This window comes from Myotis nattereri (assembly GCF_964212035.1).
Source record: "Myotis nattereri genome assembly, chromosome: 1".
NCBI lineage: Eukaryota > Metazoa > Chordata > Mammalia > Chiroptera > Vespertilionidae > Myotis > Myotis nattereri.
This window is the reverse complement of record NC_138075.1, coordinates 76,691,883-76,716,058: the sequence shown is the minus strand read 5'-3', so window position 1 is coordinate 76,716,058 and position 24,176 is coordinate 76,691,883. Positions and strand designations below refer to the sequence as shown.

Below are 24,176 nucleotides of genomic sequence, written 5' to 3'. Positions count from 1 at the left end.
AGAAACATCGATGAGAGAGAAACATCAATCACCTGCCTCCTGCACATCCCCCAATGGGGATGTGCCAAGGTACATGCCCTTGACCGGAATTGAACCCGGGACCCTTCAGTCCACAGGCCGACTCTCTATCCACTGAGCCAAACCAGTTAGGGCTTTCTGTTGATTTTTAGAGAGAGTGGAAGAGAGAGAAGGCAAGACACAGAAATATCATTGAGGGAGAAACACATCAATTGGTTGCCTCCTACACGAGCCCCAACCAGGGCCGGGTTGGGAAGGAGTCTGTAACGTTAGGCATGTGCCCTCTACCAGAATCAAACCGGGGACCCTTTGGTCCACAAGCCAACACTCCATCCACTGAGCCAAACTGCCTAGGGCTTTTCCATTAGTTTTTAGAGAGTGGGAGGGAGGAAGAGAGGGATGGAGGGAAGGAAAAATAAACAGAAAAACATCTATGTGAGAGGGATACATTGATTGGTTGCCTCCCAAACACACCCTGACCCAGGTTGGGGATTGAACCTGCAACATAGGTACATGCCCTTAACCAGGGAATGATCCTTTGACCCTACAGTGCACAGGCCAACACTCTAACCACTGAGTGACACTGACCAGAGCTTATCTGATAAATTTTGCCTCACCCAAGGTCATAAAAAATGTTCTCTTCTAGAGTTTTATAGATTTAGGTGTTACATTCAGGTCTGTGATTCCTTTTGAGTTAATTTTTTACTGTGGTAAAAGGGTCAAAGTTCATGCTTTGGAGATAGATATATACTAGTGACCCATCGCGCAAGACCCGGGATCCCTTTCCCACCCTCCCCCGTGCCATGGAACCGCCCCAAGTCCTGAAGTTCTACCCCGAGTGGCCGGCGCGCCGCAGGACGGCCCTGAGTTCTGGAGTGCTGCCCTGATGCCCTGCCTCCAGACTGTGCGCAGCGGCCGCTGGGCCCCATCCCAATGGAGTGCATGCAGGGCCACAAAAACCCAGCAGAAGTTGCTTCAAGCGGCTGCTGGCCCCACCCCTGCTGTGCACGCCACCATCTTGTGTGGTGTTATAGTGTGGGGGTCAATTTGCATATTACCTCTTTATTATATAGGATATACTGGAGGCCCAGTGCGTGAGATTTGTGCACATGGGAGGGGGAATCCCTCAGCTGGGCATGTGCCTTCTCACAGTCTGGGAACCCCATGATTGATAGCCCCAAAGAGGGAGGCCCTGCCCGCCCACCAGTCGGTGGCCTGGGCCTCCCTCTGCAAGGTGATCATGGGGCAATGTCTGGACCTATCGCATAGCACCCACCTTGGCTGGCCTGGAGCCAGTTGGTGTCATAGCGTGGTCATCCGGAAGGTCATCTGGAAGGTCCTCCAGACAACTGTCCAAATGGTCATTCTGCTGTTCATTCGATTTGCATATTATGCTTTTATTATTATAGATGTGGGGGGCGGGAATATCTCCAATTCTAGCATGATTTGCTGAAAAGATTATCTCCTACCCATTAAATTACCTTGGCATTTCTGTAAAAAAAAAATTTTTTCACCATGTAGGGGATGGTCTATTCTTTTTTTAATAATTATTTATTGTTGAAAGTATTACATATGTCCCAAATTGACCCCCTCCAGCCTGCCCTCGCCACTGCCCCAGGTCCTCACTGCCCCATTATCTGTGTCCATGGGCCATGCATATATGCATACGAGTTCCTTGGTTGATTACCTCCCACTCCCCTACCTTCCCTCCAAGATTCTGCACTCTGTTCCATGCTTCCATGTCTCTGGATCCACTCCATTCATCAGTTTGTTTTGTTACTTAGATTCCACATATGCGTGAGATCATGTGTTATTTGTCTTTCTCTGATTGACTTATTTCACCATGTCCCACCATGCTGTCTCAAAGGGTGAGAGAGTCTCACCCTTTACTTCTGCATAGTATTTCATGGTGTAAATGTACCACAGCTTTTTTATCCACTCATCTACTGATGGGCATTGGGTTGTTCCCAGATCTTAGCTATTGTAAATTGTGCTGTTATGAACATAGGGGTGCATACATTCATTTTCATTGGTGTTTCGGGTTTCTTGGGATATATTCCTAGAAGTAGGATCACTGGGTCCAAGTGGCAGTTCCATATTTAATTTTTTGAGGAAACTCTATACTGTTTTCCAGTATGCATTGCCACCAGCCGTGTACTAGGGTTTCCTCTTCTCCACATCCTCGCCAGCACTTGTCATTTGTTGATAATAGCCATTCTGACAGGTATGAGATGATAACCTCATTGTTGTTTTAATTTGCATCTCTCTTTATTGTTTAAAGTATTATATAAGTCTCCTTTTTCTCCCATTGACCACTCCCCGGCCCTCCCCAGCCCCCAGAACATGCTCTCACCCCCCACCCCGGTCTGTGTCCATTGGTTATGCTCATAATGCATGCATACAAGTCCTTTGATTGATGTCTTACCCCTCACCCCCCCGCCTTCCCTCATAGGTTGGATAGTCTGTTCAATGCTTCTATGACTCTGGTTCTATTTTTGTTCATCAGTTTATGTTGTTCATTATATCCCACAAATGAGTGAGATCATATGGTACTTATCTTTCTCTGACTGGCTTATTTTGCTTAGCATAGTGCTCTCCAGTTCCAGCCATGCTGTTGCAAATGGTAAGAATGCCTTCTTTTTTACCGCAGGGTAGTATTCCATCGTGTGGATGTACCACGGTTTTCTAATCCACTCATCTGCTGATGGGCACTTAGGCTGTTTCCAAATCTTAGCTATTGTAAATTGTGCTGCTATGAACGTAGGGGTGTACATATCCTTTCTGATTGGTGTTTCTGTTTTCTTGGGATATATTCCTAGAAGTAGAATTACTGCGTCAAATGGAAGTTCCATTTTTAGTATTTTGAGGAAAAGCCATACTGTTTCCCACAGTGACTACACCAGTCTGCATTCCCACCAGCAGTGCACGAGGGTTCCTTTTTCTCCACATCCTCTCCAGCACTTGTTTATTGATTTGTTGATTTGTTGATGATAGCCATTCTGACAGGTGTGAGATGATACCTCATTGTTGTTTTGATTTGCATCTCTCGGATGATTAGTGACTTTGAACATGTTTTTATATGTCTCGTGGCCTTCTGTATGTCCTCTTTGGAGAAGTGTCTATTTAGGTCCTTTGCCCGTTTTTAAATTGGATTGTCTTCCTTCTGTTAAGTTATATGAGCTTTTTATATATTTTGGATATTAACCCTTTATCAGATATATCATTGCCAAATATTTTCTGGGGAGTGTCTATTTCTGAATTACATTCTTTTCCACTGGTATATGTGTTTTCTTATACATGTTATTTATTGTGGCTTTATAGTAAGTCTTAAAATCAGGTAGGGTAGTCCTCCAATTGTGTTCCTTTTCAAAGTTGGCTATTATTAATTTAGCTATTCTATATAAATTTTAGAATTAACTGTGTGTTTCAAAAAACTGGTCTGTTTCATCTAAGTTACCAGCTTTAGTGTCTGTTTACTCTATAATGATGTCCCCTTCTATCCCTAATATTGATAATTTGTTTTTTGTTGGTTAATCTGACTAAAGGATTATCAATTTTATTGGGAGGGTTTTTTTCATGATTATAAAATGTTCATCATTTCTAGTAATAGTCCTCGTTTTGAAATCTGCTTGGTACAATATTACTATAGACTTCTGGCTTTGGTTAATATGGCTTATCTTTTTATCTTTAACTTACATTACTTTATATGAAAGTAACTTACTTATAAATAGCATATAGCATACATGTAGGGCTTTTTTTTTTTTTTTTTTTTAAGAGAAAGAGAGCGAGCGCGAGCAAGGGAGAGGATAGATAGAAACTTCGATGAGGGAGAAACATCCATTGGCTGCCTCCAACATGCCCCCTATGAGGATCGAGCTGCAGACTGAAAGGTCCCAGGTTCGATTCCGGTCAAGGGCATGTACCTGGGTTGCGGGCACATCCCCGGTGGGGGATGTGCAGGAGGCGGCTAATCGATGTTTCTCTCTCATCGATGTTTCTGACTCTCTATCTCTCTCCCTTCCTCTCTGTAAAATATCAATAAAATATATTTTTTTTAAAAAATAATCACTCTAAAGTTTACATATACATCTTATCACCATCTGCTTTCAGATAATACATCTTTACTGTTGGAAGGTTTTTATGCTTCAATTTCTCTTCTGTCCTTTCTGCTATTGCCATATCTTGTACTTCTGTTATGAATTCCACAATTTGTTATCATTATTTTAGCTTTAAAACGGTTACCTTTCAGTTTACAAAATGAGGGGAAAGTCTTTTGTATAACTCATATCTTCCATACCTAGTGCTCTTCATGCCATTGTGTGGTTCCAACCTTCTACCTGTAGCCTTCTGCTATAATTTTCCTTTGCCTCATAAACTTTTAGTATTTGAGGTGCAGGTTTTTTGTGTAAATTGCATCAACTTATTGAAAGTATTTCACTTTGAGAAGGTGTTTTTGCTGCATATAGAATTCTAACTTGATGGTCTTTTCTTTTACTATTTAAGATGTTATTTCTTGTCTTTTAGCTTTCAAGAGTTTCTGATGAGATATCTATCATTCTTCTTTCCTCTGTCTTTTTTTCTTGAGCTTCTTTAAGTTGTTGTTTTTTGGGGTTTTTTTTCTGGTTGGTTTTTAGCATTTTGATAACCAGATGTTTTGGTATGGTTTTCTTTATTATAATTATTCAAATGTTTGGTGTGCATTGAGCTTCTTAGATCTATGGGCTTTGTCATTTTCATCATATTTGGATATGTTCTGACCATGAATCTTTAAATATTTTTGCTCTTTCCTCAGTCCGCCTTTTTTTCTGAGAGTAATTACACAAATTTCATTTTTTTCATCTCATTGTCTTTAAGGTTCCTTCTTCTTAAACTTTATATGGAACATGTATCAGTGCTTTTTTAACATCTTTATTTGCTACTTCATTACCTTTGTATTTTCTGGGACTGTTTTCATTGGTTGATTTTTCTCCTGTTTTGCATGCCTGGTAATTTGTGATTGGTTGCCATACATTGTGACTCCACATTTTTGGGTGCTCTGTTTTGTTATTTCAAATATTTTAGATTCTATTCTAAGCTACAGTTAAGTTATTTAGATTCCATTTGATCTTTCAAGGCTTGGACACTTTACAAAGTGTCATGAATGCTGGATCAGAACAGCCTTGAGTCTGGGGCTAATTGGCCCCATTGCTGAGGTAGAACTCCTCTGAGGATTCTTCCCGATTCCCTGAGTGTTTTGAGGTCTTTGCACTAAAGCTGATGGGAACGAGAATTATTTCCACCTCTGTGTGCGATCTGGGAATTCTGTGATTCTTTGCCCAGTTCTAATTAGTTTCCTCTCATGTTTGTGCAGATCGATCCTCAGCCATAGAATTTGAGGGGATCTGTCCTCAGCTAATCTTCAGAGCTTTCCCATCACTCTGTCCTCTAGTACTCTGTCCCACACATTCTAGCTGTCTGCCTCCCCAAATCCTCCTCTCTCTCTTTCTCTTTCTCACTCTCAACTCCAACAGCCTTCCAAGTTCTATATGGGTTCTGCCTTCCTAAAGAAAATAGAAAAGAAGAAAGTGAATTAGATTAGTTCAGTTGAGGGACAGAGATTGCTGCAGTTGGAATGCTGCTTTGATGTGAGGGTTCGTGCTTTGGGAGACCAAATATCAGCTGTCTGGGCATGTTCTGGTGGCACAGTGCAGAGCATACCTGTTCCCCATTCATTTAAGAAAAGGTTAACTGCTCTTCCGGTTATAATCACCAGTTTGACAACTGGATATTCTCAGAAAATATAGAGGATTGATTTTGACTTTGTAATATTATTTCTCTCAGTTCCTGTGACCTAAAGTATACAGAAGGAGTACAGTCCCTCAACTGGACTAAAATCATGAAGACTATTGTTGATGACCCTGAGGGCTTCTTTGAACAAGGTGGCTGGTCTTTCCTGGAGCCTGAGGGTGAGGTGCGTGAGTGTGGGGTTTCTTTTCTGTTATATAATAGTTGTCCGTTATTTGGGCAATTAGGAGAAGTAGCACATAAACGACCAGACTAAGTGGGAAAATCTCTGAACACATCTGATGTTATTTCTCCAAATTAGTTTTACAGGTAAACAATAAATTAACTAGGTATTTGTAGTCACTGACAAGATTTCCTGGAAATTATCAAAACTGTTGGAAATTTTTCAAAAATTGTTCTCTAAAAAATGGTCCTCCCACCTCAGCATAATGCATTATTACCAAGAGTATTTCTGCAGTTAATATTCCTGGGCAAGGAAAGATGAAGTGAAACTTTAAGAAATATGAATTATATATTTAGGGTATCCATTAAAACAGTATATAGTGTTGGGTTTTTTTCTCTAATTCATCAGGGTAGTGATGCTGAGGAAGGGGATTCAGAATCTGAAATCGAAGATGAGACATTTAATCCTTCAGAGGATGACTATGAAGAAGAAGAAGAGGACAGTGATGAAGATTACTCATCAGAAGCTGAAGAATCAGGTTAGTCTTTACAAGGAAAAGTTTCTGTGGCTTTCTAATCTAATGCCATTTCTGGAAGCCACTTTTGCAAAAGGGAAAAGTTCTATCATTCCATTCCAGTATAATGACTAATGGTTACTAATCTTTTTTTTTTTTCTTCAGACTATTCCAAGGAATCATTGGGCAGTGAAGAAGAGAGTGGAAAAGATTGGGATGAACTAGAGGAAGAAGCCCGAAAAGGTAAATTGTTTTGTTTGTTTTATTTTTTGAGACACAAATTTCTAACAGATTTCAGTCCTTAACTAGTGGAGAAAACAAGGTCTGTAATTTGTATTCTCCAAGAGGTATGACTGCCTAATTGGATACTTTTTTCATCTGTCAAGTCCCCAATGGACCCATAGTCATGATAGCCACATAGTCTTATAAGGCTCTAGAATTAGGTTATTCAGTTTCCAAATCTAAGTTATATAATAGTCTAAATTTTTAGGCCTCTCCCAGGTTAGGAGTATTTTTATAGTGCCCTGGCCGGGTAGCTCAGATAGGTTAGAGCATCCTCCTGACACACCAAGGTTGTGGGTTCAGTCCCTGGCCAGGCACATACAAGAAGCAACGAATGACTTCATAAATATGTAGAACAACAAATCGATGTTTCTCTCTCCTTCCCTCCCTCTCTTTATAAAATCAATAAATAAAACTTAAAAAGAAAAAATAGATGAAAGGAAATATCTACTGTATCCTAAATTATGATATCCAAAGTTATGATAGAACTTTGCATAAATTACCCTATTTAATCCTTCTTTGTTTATAAATAAACCAAGACTCAAAAATGTTAAGTACTTGGTCAAGATCACATAACTGGTAAGTGACTGAGTCCAGATTAAAAGATCTAACTCCAGCCCTAACCGGTTTGGCTCATTGGATAGAGCATCGGCCTGCAGACTGAAGGGTCCCAGGTTCAATTCCAGTCAAGAGCATATACCTTGTTTACGGGTACATCCCCAGTAGGGGGTGTGCAGGAGGCAGCTGATCAGTGTTTCTAATTCTCTATCCCTCTCCCTTCCTCTCTGTAAAAAAATCAATAAAAAAAAAAAAAAAAGTAAATAAATAAATAAAAGGTCTAACTCCAAACTATATTCTCAGTACTATTCCATGCTATCCAGTAGTATTAGGTACTAAGGCTAACCTATATCCAACTAGTAATACCTCTTCTGTTTAGCGGACCGTGAAAGTCGTTATGAGGAAGAGGAAGAACAGAGTCGAAGTATGAGCCGGAAGAGGAAGGCATCTGTGCACAGTTCAGGCCGTGGCTCTAACCGTGGTTCCAGACACAGCTCTGCGCCCCCCAAGAAAAAGAGGAAGTAACTCCTGAACTTTGGCCCTCAGCTCCATTCTTCCCCTAGCCAACCCCTGAAAATTTTACATGACAGAAACTGTATTTTTCCTTTTTTCTTTTGAAGTTTTGCCATTTGTGTTTATGGGTTTAGGGGGCCATTTGTGTGGACCAATCTACTCGGGGAATTCCAGGCCCACCAGGACACGTGCCAATGGCCCCATCCAGATGGCAAGGCAGGAGGTGTTCTTGAAGAAGGGCAGAGGCTTCCGCTGTTAATACCATTTCATTCCTCTCTTCCTGTCACCTTCTGCCAGGACGTCAGTGGCTTCTGACATCTTATTCTTTGATGTCTCAAAGTATATTTCCAAGATGTTAGTACAAGGTGAATAACTGCTTGCACCATGGTTCTTGACCAGCAGAGTTGATCCAGCATCCTACCCTCCAGCCATGACCTTCCTCACATCTCTTTAAGTTGCATCTTTGCAGTACTCAAGAACAGACAGGTTCTTGGAATTTGCTAATGATTGTGATAAACCATACAACTTGAGCTAGTAAGGCAGATCAGGCTGGTACCTCCGTCTGAGTTTTCCTGCTTTCTTGCCTCATGCAGATGCTGGGGTATCTGCTGCCTTGGAAGACGTAAGCAGCAGCGACGCTCCAGGGCGTGGTTTCATCCTTTCAAATTCACACGTGGTATATGGGCAGAAACAAAACTACCATTGTTTGTTTTGTGATATACCTGAGTAAGAACAGCCGTGCTTCGTGTACTGCTTCTAGTAAAATCCAGGAGGAGGCTCATTATTAAGGAATCAACATTTAGATCTGGAAGGGGCAATAGTCATGCCTTGGGCCTAGAATACCCTGATGAGAAGAGAAAAGAAGAAGGGAGGTCACTTCTACAACATGGCCTCTCATCACTGCTGCTCCTTATTTTTACTTGTCTTGCATTGTCCTGTATTTATCCCAGTTTCTGTTGAACAGCTTTTTAAGTATTTGGGGAGTTTATCTTGCCATACTCCCCCTCCTGGTTCTCTGCACCCACCTGTTCCACTGCAGTTAATTCTGTGTTTTGTGACTTTAAGAGAGGAGGGGGGAGGGGTCTCAGATTTTGTTTGTTTTTTTCTCTTTAGCAGTAGGACTTGATATTTTCAATTTTGGAAGAACTAAAAGATAAATAAACTGGGTTTTTTTGTTGTTGTTTTGTTTTTGTAAATTCAACTTCTGTGACAGTTTTTTTGCAGTTCCTAAAAGCAAGCCTGCTCGCTTGGTAAAGTGCTGAAGCGTTAGAAAATAATCATTTTGTCCAGCTAGTATCCCGAAAACAAACTTTCATATTCTAAGCTTTTATGATTAGATTGAGAGATACTAGCTAGACATCACAGTAAACCAAACTTATGGATTAGCAAGTTACTTTATAAGAGACTTTTTTACTATGGTTCCCTCACAGAGTATAGAATGGAATAGCCCTTATTCTATCACGAAAACAAATCTTCGGTCATCTCCTTGTGAATAGCATGGAAGGCAGCAACAGCTTGAAGGGACACCTTCAGACTTCCTATTGGGGTAGCCTGGTCTGCAGGGCTAACAACTGTTGGGAAAGGAAAAAGAAAGTCCATCAGGCAGCAGCGGCATTCCGTTAACAAACACTGGGTGCTAGGGATACTAAGCTACTTCATTTCTCCGGGGGACTCAGTTGAATGGAAGACAAAGGAAAACAGTTACAGTGTGGTAAGTGCTGTGATGAAAACAGGGTGCTTTGGGAACCCACAGAAGCGGCACCTAATCAGGACGGAGAAACTGGAAAAGGCTTTCTGGAGACAATCCCTAAACTGAGTCTTTTTAAAAAAGTAAAAGATACCTAAGCTTACGCCAATTCATGAGAACATGACAAGTTTAGAAAATTGCAAGGAGTGGCAGAAATGAAGGCTATGCAGATAAGCAGGGGCCAGATCATAAAAGGTCTTATTTGTCTTGAAAGTAATTTGATTTTCGCTGTAATTATTAGTGACAGTTTTTATTTGGATTCTAGAAAAGTAACTCCATTATTGGGTAATATATTCAAAGGGGATACAAATACATCAGGAAGGGTGGTTGGGCTGTTGCACTAATTCAGGGGAGAAATGAAGGGGTCTGAAGTACAACAATGAGGGTATGGGGATGGGGACATTCAGAATATTTAAAGAGGTAAAATAGAATTTTGTGATTGAATGTTGGGAGTGAGAAGAAGGTTGGAATCAAAGATGACCGTTCTTATTTGGGTAAGAGGGAACATAAGGTACAAGCTTGTAGTGGGGGTGGGGCGGTACTGAGGACATAACAAGTAGTGACTTAGTTTGCTGTATGCTAAATTGTATTAAAAATCTGGTCTAGAAACCTAGATCTGAGATCAATTCTAGGTTCTAATTAAAATCCTAAGAGTGGACACAAACATGTAGGAAAAGGGTATATGCAGAAAAAAGGCCAAGAATTGAACCAGGGGAACCCACCATTCAAACTCAGGATGAAGAACCTGCAAGATAAACAAGGATCCCCTAGGGAGTGATGTGGACGGCCAAACTGGCCTGAAAACCAAGGGAGAAAAGTTTAAAAACGAGAATGAGAAAGGTCTAGTACGATGGTCAGCAAACTGCGGCTCTTGGGCCCCTTGAGTGTGGCTCTTCTACAAAACACCACGTGCGAGCGCCCACATACAGTGCGACTGAAACTTCGTGGCCCATGCGCAGTAGTCGGTATTTTGTGGAAGAGCCACACTCAAGGGGCTAAAGAGCCGCATGTGGTTCGTGAGCCACAGGTTGCCGACCAGGGGTCTAGTAGAATGACTAAGGAAACCATTGGAGTTGGCAATAAGAAAAATTGGTAAGAGCAAAGTGTTTGGATAGAAACTTCATCTTAATTGAAGAAGATAGGAGGTGCCAAAATAAAAAGTATTGTGGACTGACCATTCAGCAAATATTTCAAGGAGCTGAGTTTTGAAGTGATAGAATATGTAGCTACAGAGTTTTGAAGCCTAAATGGAAGGAAGGCAATAAAAAGGAAATTACTATAAATTTTTTTATTGTTAAAAAAACTGAGAAACATTCATTGGCTTTAGGGATTTTGAAGTCACTAGAAAAGGCTCTAGATCAGCGGTTCTCAACCTCTGAGTCACGATCCCTTTGGGGGTTGAACGACCCTTTCACAGGGGCCGCCTAAGACCATCGGAAAACACATATATAATTACATATTGTTTTCGTGATTAATCACTATGCTTTAATTATGTTCAATTTGTAACAATGAAAATACATCCTGCATATCAGATATTTACATTACGATTCATAACAGTAGCACAATTACAGTTATGAAGTAGCAACAAAAATAATTTTTTGGTTGAGGGGTCACCACAACAAGAGGAACTGTATTAAAGGGTCGCGGCATTAGGAAGGTTGAGAACCACTGCTCTAGAGGATTTCCCTTATGTGCAAAGGGCAAGGAGGTCAGGAAGAGTATGGCACGTGCAGGAAATGGGACAGGAATAGAAATTGTGAGTGACAGTTGGAAAACAGCTAACAGAGGGCACTTGCCATGTCCTAAGCACTTAACCCTTCACTTAAGAACTTCCTTAATCCTCATGACAACACTATGAAATAGGAACTATTTTTCCAATAGTTGAAACAAGCACAGAGTGGTTAAATAATTTGCCCAATATTACCGTTAACTAGTGGAATATAATGAAGAATCTTGTCTACCAGTGAAAGTTTGAACTTTGTAACCCTTGGTCTGAAGAGTTCTGCTCAAAATTTCTTATAATTAGTAAAAAAATTTATATCATGACTCAAACATGTACATTAAGCCTAGTTTCACAAGATATTTACTCTGTGCAATGTATTCATACCTTCTTTTCTACAGTTTTCTGGTGTGTCGTTTTGTCTTCAAAATCTGACTTACTAATTTAATTTCACCATCCACTAATGGGTTATGACAGGAAGTTCAAAAACCATTAGTCTGGTGAATAGTAAATGCCTACTACAGCCTAGCAGCTAAGGTAAATGTGTGAAGTCCCAGCTGTATATGGTAACGGGGAACAGAGGACTGGACAGGCCCACCTAAAGGCATTCAAATGCAAATATTGTTAAGACGTGTTGGCCTTATCGCAAAGAGTCTTAAAAACAGATTTAAGAAGAATGTGGTTAGCAAATGTATAGAAATACTGTAGTAGATGGATATGGGTTGAAGAAACCAGTGACAGGGAGACCAGTTCAGAAAACTAGTTTAGCAGTTGTAATGTAGTCAAGACACTTCTGAAGCAGAATGGATAAGACTTGGTCACCAATATTGTGAGAGGGGAGGGAAGTAGAAAGTTGGTGTCTAAGAAACTGGGTGCATGATCAGGCATTAAAAGAAAAGGGGTATTAGCTGCCTTTACAAACTTTATATGCTTCAGAGAGGTCAGAAATTCTGGCGTTTAAATTTGATTAAAATTAAAAGAACTTGTCTTTTCAAACTTCCTATCTCAAACACTGGAGAATCATAGTAGATTCTAATAATCAAGAGGTATATGAACTAAAATTGACAGCTAAAAAGGTATAAAAATTTTAAAAAATAAAGTCGACAACTGACTACGCTCAGGCTTGATCTAGAAGTAAATAGAGCTATAGGGATTTTGATCCAATTTGTCTCATAAACTTTGTAGCAGTAATTGTGTATTGAAGGTAAAACAGGAAAAGTATTCATTATTACGATGACTTGCTCAGAAATAAATGGAACTGAGGAGCACAAAAATTTATTACTCACTGTCTAGCTTTTGCTCTATAATGTCTCTTCCTGATTCCATGATCTGCCACAGTTTCAGGTATGCATATCCTACTTCTTGACATTCATTCTTTTCCTCATCCATAGGATCACTTACCACTGTGAACTTTAAACTGAGAGGGGGGAAAGTACATTTAATTGAGCACTGCTGATACCCTAAGGCTTAAAAAAAAATAAGGCTAAAAGTAATCATAAGTTAGACAATGTCTAATTACAACAGCAAAAGAGTGAGGAATTGGTATAATTTAAAGTAACAACTGGGTCCTGGTCAGCTTGCTCAGTTGATTGGAGCATCATCCTGTACACCAGAAGGTTGCCGGTTCAATTCCCAGCCTAGGTTGCGGCTTCAATCCCCCATTCAGTTGGAAACTGATCAGTGTTTCTCTCTGGCATCATGTGTGTGTGTGTGTTTCTCTCTCCTCTCCCTCTAAAAAATATCATTAAAGAGATATCTGCAGGTGAGGATTTTTTAAAGTATATTAAAAAATTTAACAGCTGGCCTTGAGAAGAGGGAACTATAAGACTCAAGATAATGTAATTGATCAAGTTGTCTCAAAACTGTTGAGATATAATTCCTTGAAAGATGGTTTACAATTTTTTTTTTAATTTTTTTTTAAATATATTTTATTGATTTTTTACAGAGAGGAAGGGAGAGAGATAGAGAGTCAGAAACATCGATGAGAGAGAAACATCGACCAGCCGCCTCCTGCACATCCCCCACTGGGGATGTGCCTGCAACCCAGGTACATGCCCTTGACCGGAATCGAACCTGGGACCTTTCAGTCCGCAGGCCGACGCTCTATCCACTGAGCCAAACCGGTTTCAGCGGTTTACAATTTTTTAAAAAACATATCTTTTTTGATTTCAGAGAGGAAGGGAGAGGAATAGAAAGAGATAGAAACATCAATGATGAGAGAGAATCATTGATCGGCTCCCTCCAGCACACCCCCCACGAGGGATTGAGCCCGCAACCCAGGCATGTGCCCTCTACCGGAATCGAACCCGTGACTCTGCAGTTCCCAAGCCAACACTCTATCCACTGAGCCCAACTGACTAGGGCTGGTTTACAATTTTGATGAAAGATTTGATATGGAGGAGTTGCACAAAAACCAATAAACAGGAGCAGTTAGAAGAAAATGTTTTCAATTTCTAAATAAAAGTTGGGTACCAAGCCTGAGCATAGTAAAGGAAACAGAAGAAATACAGAATTGCAAAATGAATATAAAATGTGTATTCCTTAGAGCTGTATGTCTTGAAAGATGACACTATAAAGCACACAGCACTGTGCCTCACAAGCAGTGAGCAGTCAACAATTATTATTTCTTAATCCTCACCCAAGGATATGTTTACTAGTATAGACATTAGAGAGAGGAAGGGAGAGAGAGGGAGAGAGAAACATCGATAGGTTGCCTCTCGTACACCCCAACCAGGGACTAAACCTGCATCCTAGGTATGTGCCTTGACCCAGAATCAACCTGTGACCTTTTGGTATACGAAACAATACTCCAACCAACTGAGCCACCCAGCCAGGATAAGCAGTCAACAATTACTACCTTGACTTAGTCTAGCAAAAAAAAAATGATAATTGAGTTCCAGAGACTGGTACCTACTAAATTTTTTGAGAAAAACTCAAGTACCATAAATTCATTATTTTAACCATTTTAAAGTGTGCAATTCAGTATTTCTTAGTGTCATCACAATCTTGTGCAACCATCACCACTATCTAATTCCAGGTCATGTTCATCGCCCCCTCAAAAACTCCTGTACCCATTAAGCAGTCATTCTCTATTGACCTCTCCCTCAGCTCATGGCAACTACTAATCTACTTTCTGTCTCTCGATTTGCCTCTTCTGGACACTTCATAATCCTGTACTTCTCTTGAATGTTTTTATTGATTTTAGAGAGACAGAGAGGGGGAAGGAGAGAGAGAAAGAGAAACACTGATGTGAGAGAGAAACATTGAGCAGTTGCCTCCCCACCAGGGATCAAACCTGAAACCTGGGTGTGTCCCCTGGCCTAACTTGAACCAATGACCTTTCCGTGCATGGAATGACACTCAACCCAACTGAGCCACAATGGCCAGGGCATAATTCTACATATTTTTAAAAGCAAACATTGGCCCAGCCAGCGTGGTTCAGTGGTTGAGCATCGACCTATGAGCCAGGTGATCATGGTTCGATTCCCACTCAGGGCACATGCCCTGGTTGCGGGCTCAGTCCCCAGCGTGGGGCGTGCAGGAGGCAGCTGATCAATGGTTCTTTCTCATCATTGATGTTTCTATCTCCCTCTCTCTTCCTCTCTGAAATTAATAAAAATATGTATTTTTTAAAAAGCAAACATTGGTGGCTAATAGTACTAAAGGAACAAGCATAGGACTAAAAATTCAAGCTCTTAAAATTACAGCTAAAGATAACTAAGCTGAAAGAAGAATTCTGAAAATGATACATTTTTAGCGCAGTAAGCAATATTCATTTGTGGTTATGTTTCTGTATGGTTACTGCGAACTTCACAACTGCAAAGGATAATACCAACTCCCCCATCCCAATTTTCCCAGGAAAGGATGGTAACTGTCATTACTGCATGCTGGACACAATACCAAGTGCTTTAGGTAAATGATGTTATTTCAATTTTATGCTCACAGTAGCCTTCAAGTTAAGTAATAACTTAGAGATCATAGTAAGTGGAAGAGTCAGGATTCAAAACCAGGTCTGTCTGATTACAAAGACAATGTTCTGCCCCTTGTACCATACTGGCAAAAGAAAGTAAAAATAAACTGAGCTCTGAAATTGAGTAGAAGGTTGCAAAAAGGAAAGAAAAAAGTGTGACCAGTATAAGGAAGTAAAGGAAAAGAGAGCTCTAGGAATGCTGAGAGAAAGAAGAAAAGAAAAAGCTAAATTTAACACGAATGCAGAAACAACCAAATCACTTTTCATTCCCAGAAGTTATCAGTAAGCTTTTATCTATTTTAAAAGTCCATTGTGATATTGAAGTCAGATTCACTCTTTATTTCAGCTGTCTCCTTTCTCAGGTCTCTCTATGACTAACTGGAGACAAAGTAAATGCAAATTAAATAAATGTATTGGGCTTTTAGATAAGTAATAAAACACTGGCCCTATCTTATTTCTTAGCCACATACACATTAAGGAATTAGGGGTGGCAGATTTTGCAAAAGAAAAGAAAAGAAAGAAACCCCAAACATATGCTTACTTAAATTTGAATTTCAAATTTCAGCTAAACAGTGAATAATTTTTGTAAGTATAGGTATATCCCGTATGTTTCATCTGGAACCTCTAAAAGGAGAACTCCTCAGATGACAGGAATAATGACGATTGGCTTTCTTAAAACTTATAGTAGATCTAGAATTTACTTCAGTTATATCAAAGTATTTCCTGCAAATAAATATTTAAAATCAAACAAAATTAATATTATAACGCCATAATATTTGGTAAGGTAGTAATGGTACTGTGTTTATGCAAAATGAATCTAATTATCTCAAAATATTGAAGCATTTGTCCATTCCATCCAGAGTACTGTCAGTATTAAGTAAATTGCTGCCTAAAACACACACACACACACACACACACACAACCCCCCACACAAAAACACACATAGGAGCTGGTATGGCATGAGAAATGAACTAAATCTACAAGCTTATATATTTTATCAGATAGTTAGCCATGAACATAAATTAGACGCAAGTAGATGAGAAATTCATTAAGGGTAAATCAATATAAAAGAAGTAGTTAACATATTCAATATCAGCACAAAACTAAACTAAAACTCTTGGATTCTCGGGTGAATATCTCCTTTATTTCAAAGTGGAGAGTAAATGCTTACCGTCCTTGCTCAGAACCTTGTCCATTCAGCATGTCGAACAGAAACTGCCTCCGGCCTTTTTGCTCCAGACGGTCCAGGTCTATCACTGTATTAGGGTACGAGGGAAAAGAACAAAGAATCATACCCTTTGCTATTTGGGCACCAAGATTTTCGTAAGCGGTACACATAAAACAGGTTGGAAAAGTAGGGCCCGTGGGCTGGCCACCCAGTTTTATAAAGTTTTATTGAACCCAGCCAGCCATGCCTAGTATTTATTTATTTATTTTAAATATTTTTTAGTTGATTTTTTTGGAGAGAAAGGAAGAAAGAGGGATAGAAACATCCTTGAGAGAGAAACATCATCAATCTGCTGCCTCCTTGCACGCCCCCTCCTGGGGATTGAGCCTGCAACATGACCTGGAATCAACCAGCGAGTCTTGGTTCATGAGTCTCCGCTCAACTGCGGAGCTATACTGGCTGAGCCTCACCTATTATTTACATACTAGTGACCTGGTATGTAATATGCACAGATTCATGCACATTGAAAGGAAATTAATTAGAAGGTGGCCGGTGGGGCGGGACTGGGTGAAATGGGCCTGACATGCCCTGGAGCCAACCTGCTGCAGCCCCTCCCCCACCAGCCGCACCTGGGGTGGCACTGTGGCTTGAAGTCCCTCCGGCAGGTGGGGTCCCTCAGCCTGGCCTGCAGGGATCGGGCTGAAACCGGCTCTCCCACATCCCCCAAGGGGTCCCAGAGTGCAAGAGGGCACTCTGCAAAGTTGGTGTCGTACAGGGTGTGGAAACAAACGCAAGTGTGCAGTAAACCAGATTCGGGGCTGACAGTGCCCCAGCAGCAACATAACCCACGGCCGAAGGTGGAATCGCATGGCCCCATGAGGAATCGGTCTTCCTCCTCTCTGGTTTTGGGTGTGTCACCCAAGTACACCCAAGTACCACTGCTGCCAAGTCACTGCAGCTCCTGCATTGAGCGTCTGCCCCCTGGTGGTCAGTGTGCACCACAGCGACGGTCAGATGGTGGGAGGGACACTTAGCATGTTAGCCTTTTATATAGAGAGATTATCTGTGGCTTCTTTCCAACTACAATGATAGAGTTGAATTGTTGTAATTGAGTAGACAGTTGGGCTCACAAAGCCTAAAATATTTACTATCTGGCCCGTTAAGAAAAAGTTTGCCAATCTCTGATATAAAGAAAGCCTTACAATCTACAATGAAAGTTATTCTGCCACATGGCAAGATAGATGTGCCCTTACCACTTCACTGGTGAAGAATTCTAGGAGGCACTTTTTTGGGGGGGACCTAGAGATGTGGGTTTTGTGGAAGTTCAACTTAAAATGCTTGTTTCAACATCCCTTTCTCCCTTCCTCCTCATTTTCGTATAAGAATGCTGCAGTCTCCAATAAACTGACCTATGTTTTCCAGCCTCTATTGTAGCTAGGGTTGGCCACATGATTAAGTGCTAGCCATTATGTTGCATGAAACCTGCGGAATAGGCTCAGAAGGAGGCATTCTTCCTTTTCCCTGCGGCCATTAAGGACCATGGTGTAACTGAGCAACTAAAAGGATGCAAGACAGACACTTGGATGGTGAGAAGGCAAGATAGAAGTTTGGACCTTGATGGTATCATGGAGCCTCAGCCCTGAACTGCCCACCTCTGAAATCATTTAACGCAGTGAGAAATAAACTTCTATCTGGTATGTTATAAAGAGAGGATTGCTTTTATTTTTTTAATGGTATAGAAAACAAGAAATAGCACTTAGAAATTTAAAGTATTTAGTCAATGACTGGACAATAAAATGAAGGAAACCTCCCAAAAATTGAAAGAAAGAAAAAACAGAGGTAAGATTAGGAGGAAAATTACAAAATTAGAGGATTAATGTGGAAGATCAAAATTCTACTAAAAAAAATAAGAAAATGTTAGAGACAAAATTATCAAAGAAATGCAATGATATTTCCCAGGACTAAAAGTTATGAGCTTTCAGATTGAAATAGCCCACAATATGGCCAGAACAATTAAAGAAAAAAATATGCACATTACTGCAATTTAAGAACACTAGCAATAAAGAGAAAATGTTAAAAACTTCTGGGGAGGAAGGGGGTAGTTTTCATAAACGGATTTCACTCCTGGCCTGGATCTAAAGAACCATGGACCAAACGCTTTGAAATTCTCAATAAGAATGTTTTCAGCCCTGGCCATTGTGGCTCAGTGGGTTGGGCATCAGCCCGTGCGCTGAAAGGTTGCCAGTTCAGGATGGGCCTTGATCCTTACTGGTGGGCATGCAGGAGGCAGCTAATGGATGTTTTGCTCATATCTATGTTTCTCTCTCTCCCTTCTTCCTTCTTCTCTCTCTAAAAACGAATTTTAAAACATTTTTTAAAAATGTTTTCACCCGCTCCCCCGCCCCACCCCCCCAAAAAAAACGTTTTCAGACAGGCCGGCGTGGCTCAGTGAATAGAGCGTTGACCTAGGATCTAGGAGGTCACGGTTCGACTCGGTCAGGGCACATGCCCAGGTTGCGGGCTCCATCCCCATTGTGGAGTGTGCAGGAGGCAGCAATTAATTATTCTCTCTCATCATTGATATTTCGATCTCTCTCTCCCTCTCTATTCCTCTCTGAACTCAGTAAAAACATTTTTTTTTTAAATTGAGGCAAGCAAAAAATGTAAACAAGAAAGGAAATATCATGGTGTACTAATCTCCTTGGCTCTGTAAGAATTAATATTTACATATCTATAATAATAGATACAATTAAGATTAGATTAAATAAAAATTGTGATCCATCTAAGGGGGGAAGTGAACATGGGGGTGGTGTGAAAGAAATTGCAATAAAACATTACTCAGAAATATGGAGTTAAATAGCAGAGGAAATAACAGACAAGGGGAAAAGTGGTACAGTGGACTGAGGGATGACAGAAGGGGCACGGGAGTGATTTTGGGAGAAGGGGAGGGGCAAAGGACTATTTACTTTTTACTTCAAAACCTTTTAAGGCTATCTGATCTTTTCAAACCACATGCATATACTATTTTGATAAATAAAAGAGAAAGGGTTGGATCCGCCCCATCGGAAGTCCAGAGTAGTTCTGCCCCCTCAGTCTAAACGTCTGTCGGCCCGCTCTCCCCACTGACTGCGGGGCTGCCTCACCCTTGCTAAAGTGGAAGTGGATCTCTTCTCCTGCCCTCGGTTTCCTCAGGGACACAGGCGTTTCGGTCTCTGACAAGGGTAGATCGTGGAACTTGTACTCCACATACACCTGTTTTATGTTCTCATCAGACATCACTTCAGCTTCTGAGTAGAAGGCCAGGCTGACAATTTCAATGCACATCTTCTCTGAATCCTGATAGGAAAAAGACATTTATTTCCTGTCGGTTAGTGATGCTCCGAGTCTATACTCCACTTAATTAACACATTACTCTCTGTCAAGCACAGGCAGACTCCGTCTCGTGTATTCCTCCTTGAGAATCAATGTGTCGGTAATATTGGCACTGAGACAACGTGACTGGGTTGTCCCAGCTAATGTGGGGGAAATTGGTAACGAGAATCCAGTCGTTTTGTCTCCTGGTCCAGTGAATCCTGTTCTCAGACCAGCCTTCCTCAGCCATCTCCACATACAGGAAGAATCAAGAAACTTCCTGAGCAGATAGCTTTTCTTCAACTTTCTAGATGAAAACCAATCCAGCATTTTCCTGAGATTAGCTCCTAGGAGACCTGCTGACTGATATTGGAGAGTTAATAGCTGTTTCAGCCTCTATAGCAAGGAGCTGCCTACTGGGCTTTTTGTTGTTGTTGTTGTCATAGTGCTGGCTGGGACTGCCCCCTACCCCACTCCCCCGCCCCCATGATTACATTACCCGACAATGGATGCCAGCTCACAGTTGAAAAGCATTGCATTAGAGTTATGGCCTATAACACGATAGCCATTCGCCACATGTGCCTGTTGCGCACTTGAAATGTGACTAATCTGAATTGGGATTTTTTTTTTTTTTAAGTTGACATCTAAATGTGTTATTTTTTGAACTGGGATTTTCTATCAGTGTAAAATTCACATGGGACTTTGAAGACTTTGCATTAAAAAAAAAATGAATGTAAGCTACCTCAATATTTTTTTTTCTCTTGGCTTGGTGGTGAAATAATAATACTTTGGATATTTAGGTTAAATAAAATATATTTTTTAATTTATCTCTTCAAAATTTTTACTTGTTTCTTTTTACACTTTTAATGTGGCCACTAGAGAAATTTTAATTGCATTTGTAGCTCACGCTGTGATTCTGTTGGAAAGTACTTCATGGACTGTAAGCTCCACGAGGTCTAGGACCATGAGTCTGTCTCTCGAACCTCTTCAGCCCCCGCATTTAGCGTGCCCCTAATTTGTTTCCTCTCCATGCACTTAGACCTAAGTAATCTTCAAAATTAGTTTGACTCCTTCCCTTGCGAACACTCTCATTCCATTAAAGTTGGGAACTGAGAACGGTGGGGGAATGTTGTTGGTAACACTGTGAGAAAGAGACCACTGCAGTGTGAGAGTGCAAATTGGTATAACTTGAGGGGGGGCGCGATAATTTTGTGGCAGGCATGAAATTTTCAAGTGCACAATTCCTTTTATTTTTTTAAAATATATTTTAATTGATTTTTTACAGAGAGGAAGGGAGAGGGATAGAGAGTTAGAAACATCGATCAGCTGCCTCCTGCACACCCCCTACTGGGCATGTGCCCGCAACCAAGGTACATGCCCTTGACCCTTCAGTCCGCAGGCCGACCCTCTATCCACTGAGCCAAACTGGTCAGGGCTGCACAATTCCTTTTAAAACCAGCAGTTCCACTCCCAGGAATCTGCCTCACTAAAGTATTTGGCAAGTGCACAGAGGTACATGTGAATAAGGCTGTTACTACAGCACACACACACACACACACACACACACCCTTTTACTGTAGGTAGCTGGTGGCACAGAAATGAAAGTGACAAGGTCCCGGTACAGTTGTGCGGTACAGTTACAGATCAGAAGGCAAATTCTTTAGAAGACAGTTATGGTCATTTGTTCCTCTCAAGGCTCGTTTACAAAGCCTGGCTTCAGTCCAAATGTCTCCTCCTCAGAGCAGTCTTTCCTCACTGGCCTTACCTAACTCAACCCCACTCACTGCAATCTATTATTGTCACCTTATTTGTTTTCTTTTAAAAAAAATATACATATTTGAAAATACATTTTTAGTAATTTTAGAGATGAAGGGAGGGGGAGAGATAGAAACATCAATGATGGGAAAGAATCACCGATCAGCTGCCCCACAAGTGGGGTTGAGCCCGCAACCCAGGCATGTACCCTGACTGGGAATTGAACCTTGATCTCTGGGTTCATAGGTCAACACTCAACCACTGAGCCATGCCAGCTGGGCCCATGTATTTTCTTCATAGTATTTAGAATCAGAAAATATCTGGCTTATTTCTTCGCTGATTTGATATTTGTTTTCCCTCAGCAGAAGGTAAGATTCAAGAGGGAAGGGACCAGCCTTGGCCAGTGTGGCTCAGTTGGTTGAAGTGTTGTCCAGTACACCAGAAGGTGGCGGGCTAGGTTCCCCGTCAGGGCACATAGCCAGGTTGCGTGTTTGATCCCTTGCTGGGGTGTGTGCAGGAGGCAGCCTATCAATGCTTTTCTCTCTCATCTCTCTCATCTCCCTCTTCTCTCTCTCTCTCTTTCCCTCCCTGTCCCCAGCTTTAATAAACATGCTCTAAAATTCACCTGAGCTATTTTTCTGCCTGAAGTCAAGAACCCACACACTACCAACTGGTCCTAAGCCGACCCCCTAAGGGCCAGGCCCCTCTTTCGGTAACAATATGTGGGAAATATAACTGAAACTTGTGCACACAAACAACAGTGTGGTGGTTGCAGAGGGAAGTTGGTGGGTGGGGAGTGAAGGGAGCCTAATATATGGTGATGGAAGATTTACTTTGGGTGGTGGACGGGCAGTGCAATACACAGATTTTGTATCATAGAAATCTACACCTGAAACCTATATGCTCCTATTAACCACTGTCACCCCATACATTTAATTAAAAAACAACAACAAAAGACTCAGGAAGAATTATTGACCTTCCCCCAAAAAATATCTAAAAGCATTTGAGATAGAAGGCCTGTCCCAAGAAGAACTACCACCATAGATGACCACAGTACAACACGAACTAGCATGGTAGGTAGGGAGGAACCTAGCAGGCCCCTTTGGGTCAAAGTCCTCTCTCTGATCCGTTGTCTCTAGATGGCCCAACAAACATTTGTTTACTAAACAGTAACTCTTTTCAACTCACGGTGAGTTGCCCCATTTCCCTTTCAACTCCCAGACTGTTACCTCCTCCTCAATCCAGAATGACATACACACCTTATTCTGCCTTACTGATTTAGAATTTTCATGCTTCTGTGAATTTCCTGTACATATATATATTTTTTCCTGTGCGTATATATTAAAACATGATTTTCTCCTGTCATTTTAATTATTCAACTAGCCATAAGGAACAACATGGGGTTCCAGCCGGTGTGGCTCGGTGGTTGAGCATTGACCTATGAACCAGGAGGTCATGGTTCGATTCCTGGTCAAGGCACATGCTCAAGTTGCAGGCTTGATCCCCAGTGTGGGGCGTGCTGGAGGCAGCCAATCAATGATTCTCTCTCATCACTGACATTTCTATCTGTCTCTCCCTCTCCCTTCCTCTCTGAAATCAATAAAAAATGTAGATTAAAAAAAAAAAAAAAAAAAGAGGGAAGGGACCAGTTCTGTCTTATTCATCATGTTGTGTGAAGAGAGCCTGGCCACATTGTGGGAATCTACCACAGTTTGTTTATTCATACTCTTACTGATCAATACATTGATGCTTCCACTGGGGCTATATGACTAAAGCTGCTAAACATTTTCTAGGTTAAAAAGAGAGCCTGGCAAATACTTAGACAGGCACGCCATGTTCCTTATTGAAGGAGTAGACATCTGACAGGCTACTGTGAGGCTTTGGTGAGTTCATGAAGATCAAGCACAGAGCATAAAAGCTCAAGCAGCATTACACAGGGAGGTCTAAGGAGAAGGTCACATATTAATTTAGTGGCATACTGATCAGTATTTAAGATGAATTAAATAGAAAAACTCAATATGGACAGGCTATCGACATGGACAGACTACCAAACACTACTGATTGGAAAATGCACGTTTCAGAATAATATGCATTAAAAAAATGGGGGAAACTGAGTGAAAAGTATATGGCACCTCCCTGTACATATTTTTGCAACTGTTTGTAAATCTATAATTATTTCAAATAAATAGTTTAAGAAAAAATAATATGTACAGTTTAATGTTATTATTTGAAAGCATAAAGACAAACACAAAGCAATATGACTGCTAAAGTCCTTTAAGATCTGAAAAGATACACCCCAAGTTCAAAACAATAATTTTCTTTGCAGGGGTCAGGGGCAGAAGAAGCAGCAGGGATTATAAGTAGTGGTCAAAAGAGATTTAGCTTTATCTATAATATTCTAGTTTTAAAGGAAAAATGTATTCTTACCTTGTGTAATTTAATAAATTTTTAACTTGCAAATAAACCTATAGCAGATGATCAGAAACCCATATTTATGCACACTACATCAAATTTATTCTGATAACAAAGGTGAATTAGGAGGATGAATAAGATTAACATTTGAGCCAGTTACATATGAAGACTTTATTCATTTCTATTAGGTAGAACCATATGAAACACATTTTAATCTATAA

General features: G+C 40.8%; 2 protein-coding genes across 2 annotated transcripts in view; one reads left to right on the top strand and one right to left on the bottom strand.

Moving 5' to 3' along the window:
* The window catches only part of SUPT16H (SPT16 homolog, facilitates chromatin remodeling subunit), a 43,805-nt gene extending 34,796 nt beyond the window's left edge, over positions 1-9,009 (top strand). Inside the window, exons 23-26 of the mRNA XM_081108660.1 lie at positions 5,839-5,968; positions 6,374-6,503; positions 6,645-6,722; positions 7,699-9,009. Of these exons, the coding sequence (XP_080964786.1) occupies positions 5,839-5,968; positions 6,374-6,503; positions 6,645-6,722; positions 7,699-7,844 (484 nt within the window). The 3' untranslated portion in view covers positions 7,845-9,009. The remainder of the gene's footprint in view (positions 1-5,838; positions 5,969-6,373; positions 6,504-6,644; positions 6,723-7,698) is intronic.
* A 281-nt stretch (positions 9,010-9,290) lies between these two features.
* RPGRIP1 (RPGR interacting protein 1) overlaps positions 9,291-24,176 on the bottom strand; it is a gene marked incomplete at both ends in the record, with an annotated part of 30,045 nt that continues 15,159 nt past the window's right edge. The window contains 4 exons of the mRNA XM_081108673.1: positions 9,291-9,403; positions 12,586-12,716; positions 16,441-16,525; positions 19,581-19,773. Of these exons, the coding sequence (XP_080964799.1) occupies positions 9,291-9,403; positions 12,586-12,716; positions 16,441-16,525; positions 19,581-19,773 (522 nt within the window). The remainder of the gene's footprint in view (positions 9,404-12,585; positions 12,717-16,440; positions 16,526-19,580; positions 19,774-24,176) is intronic.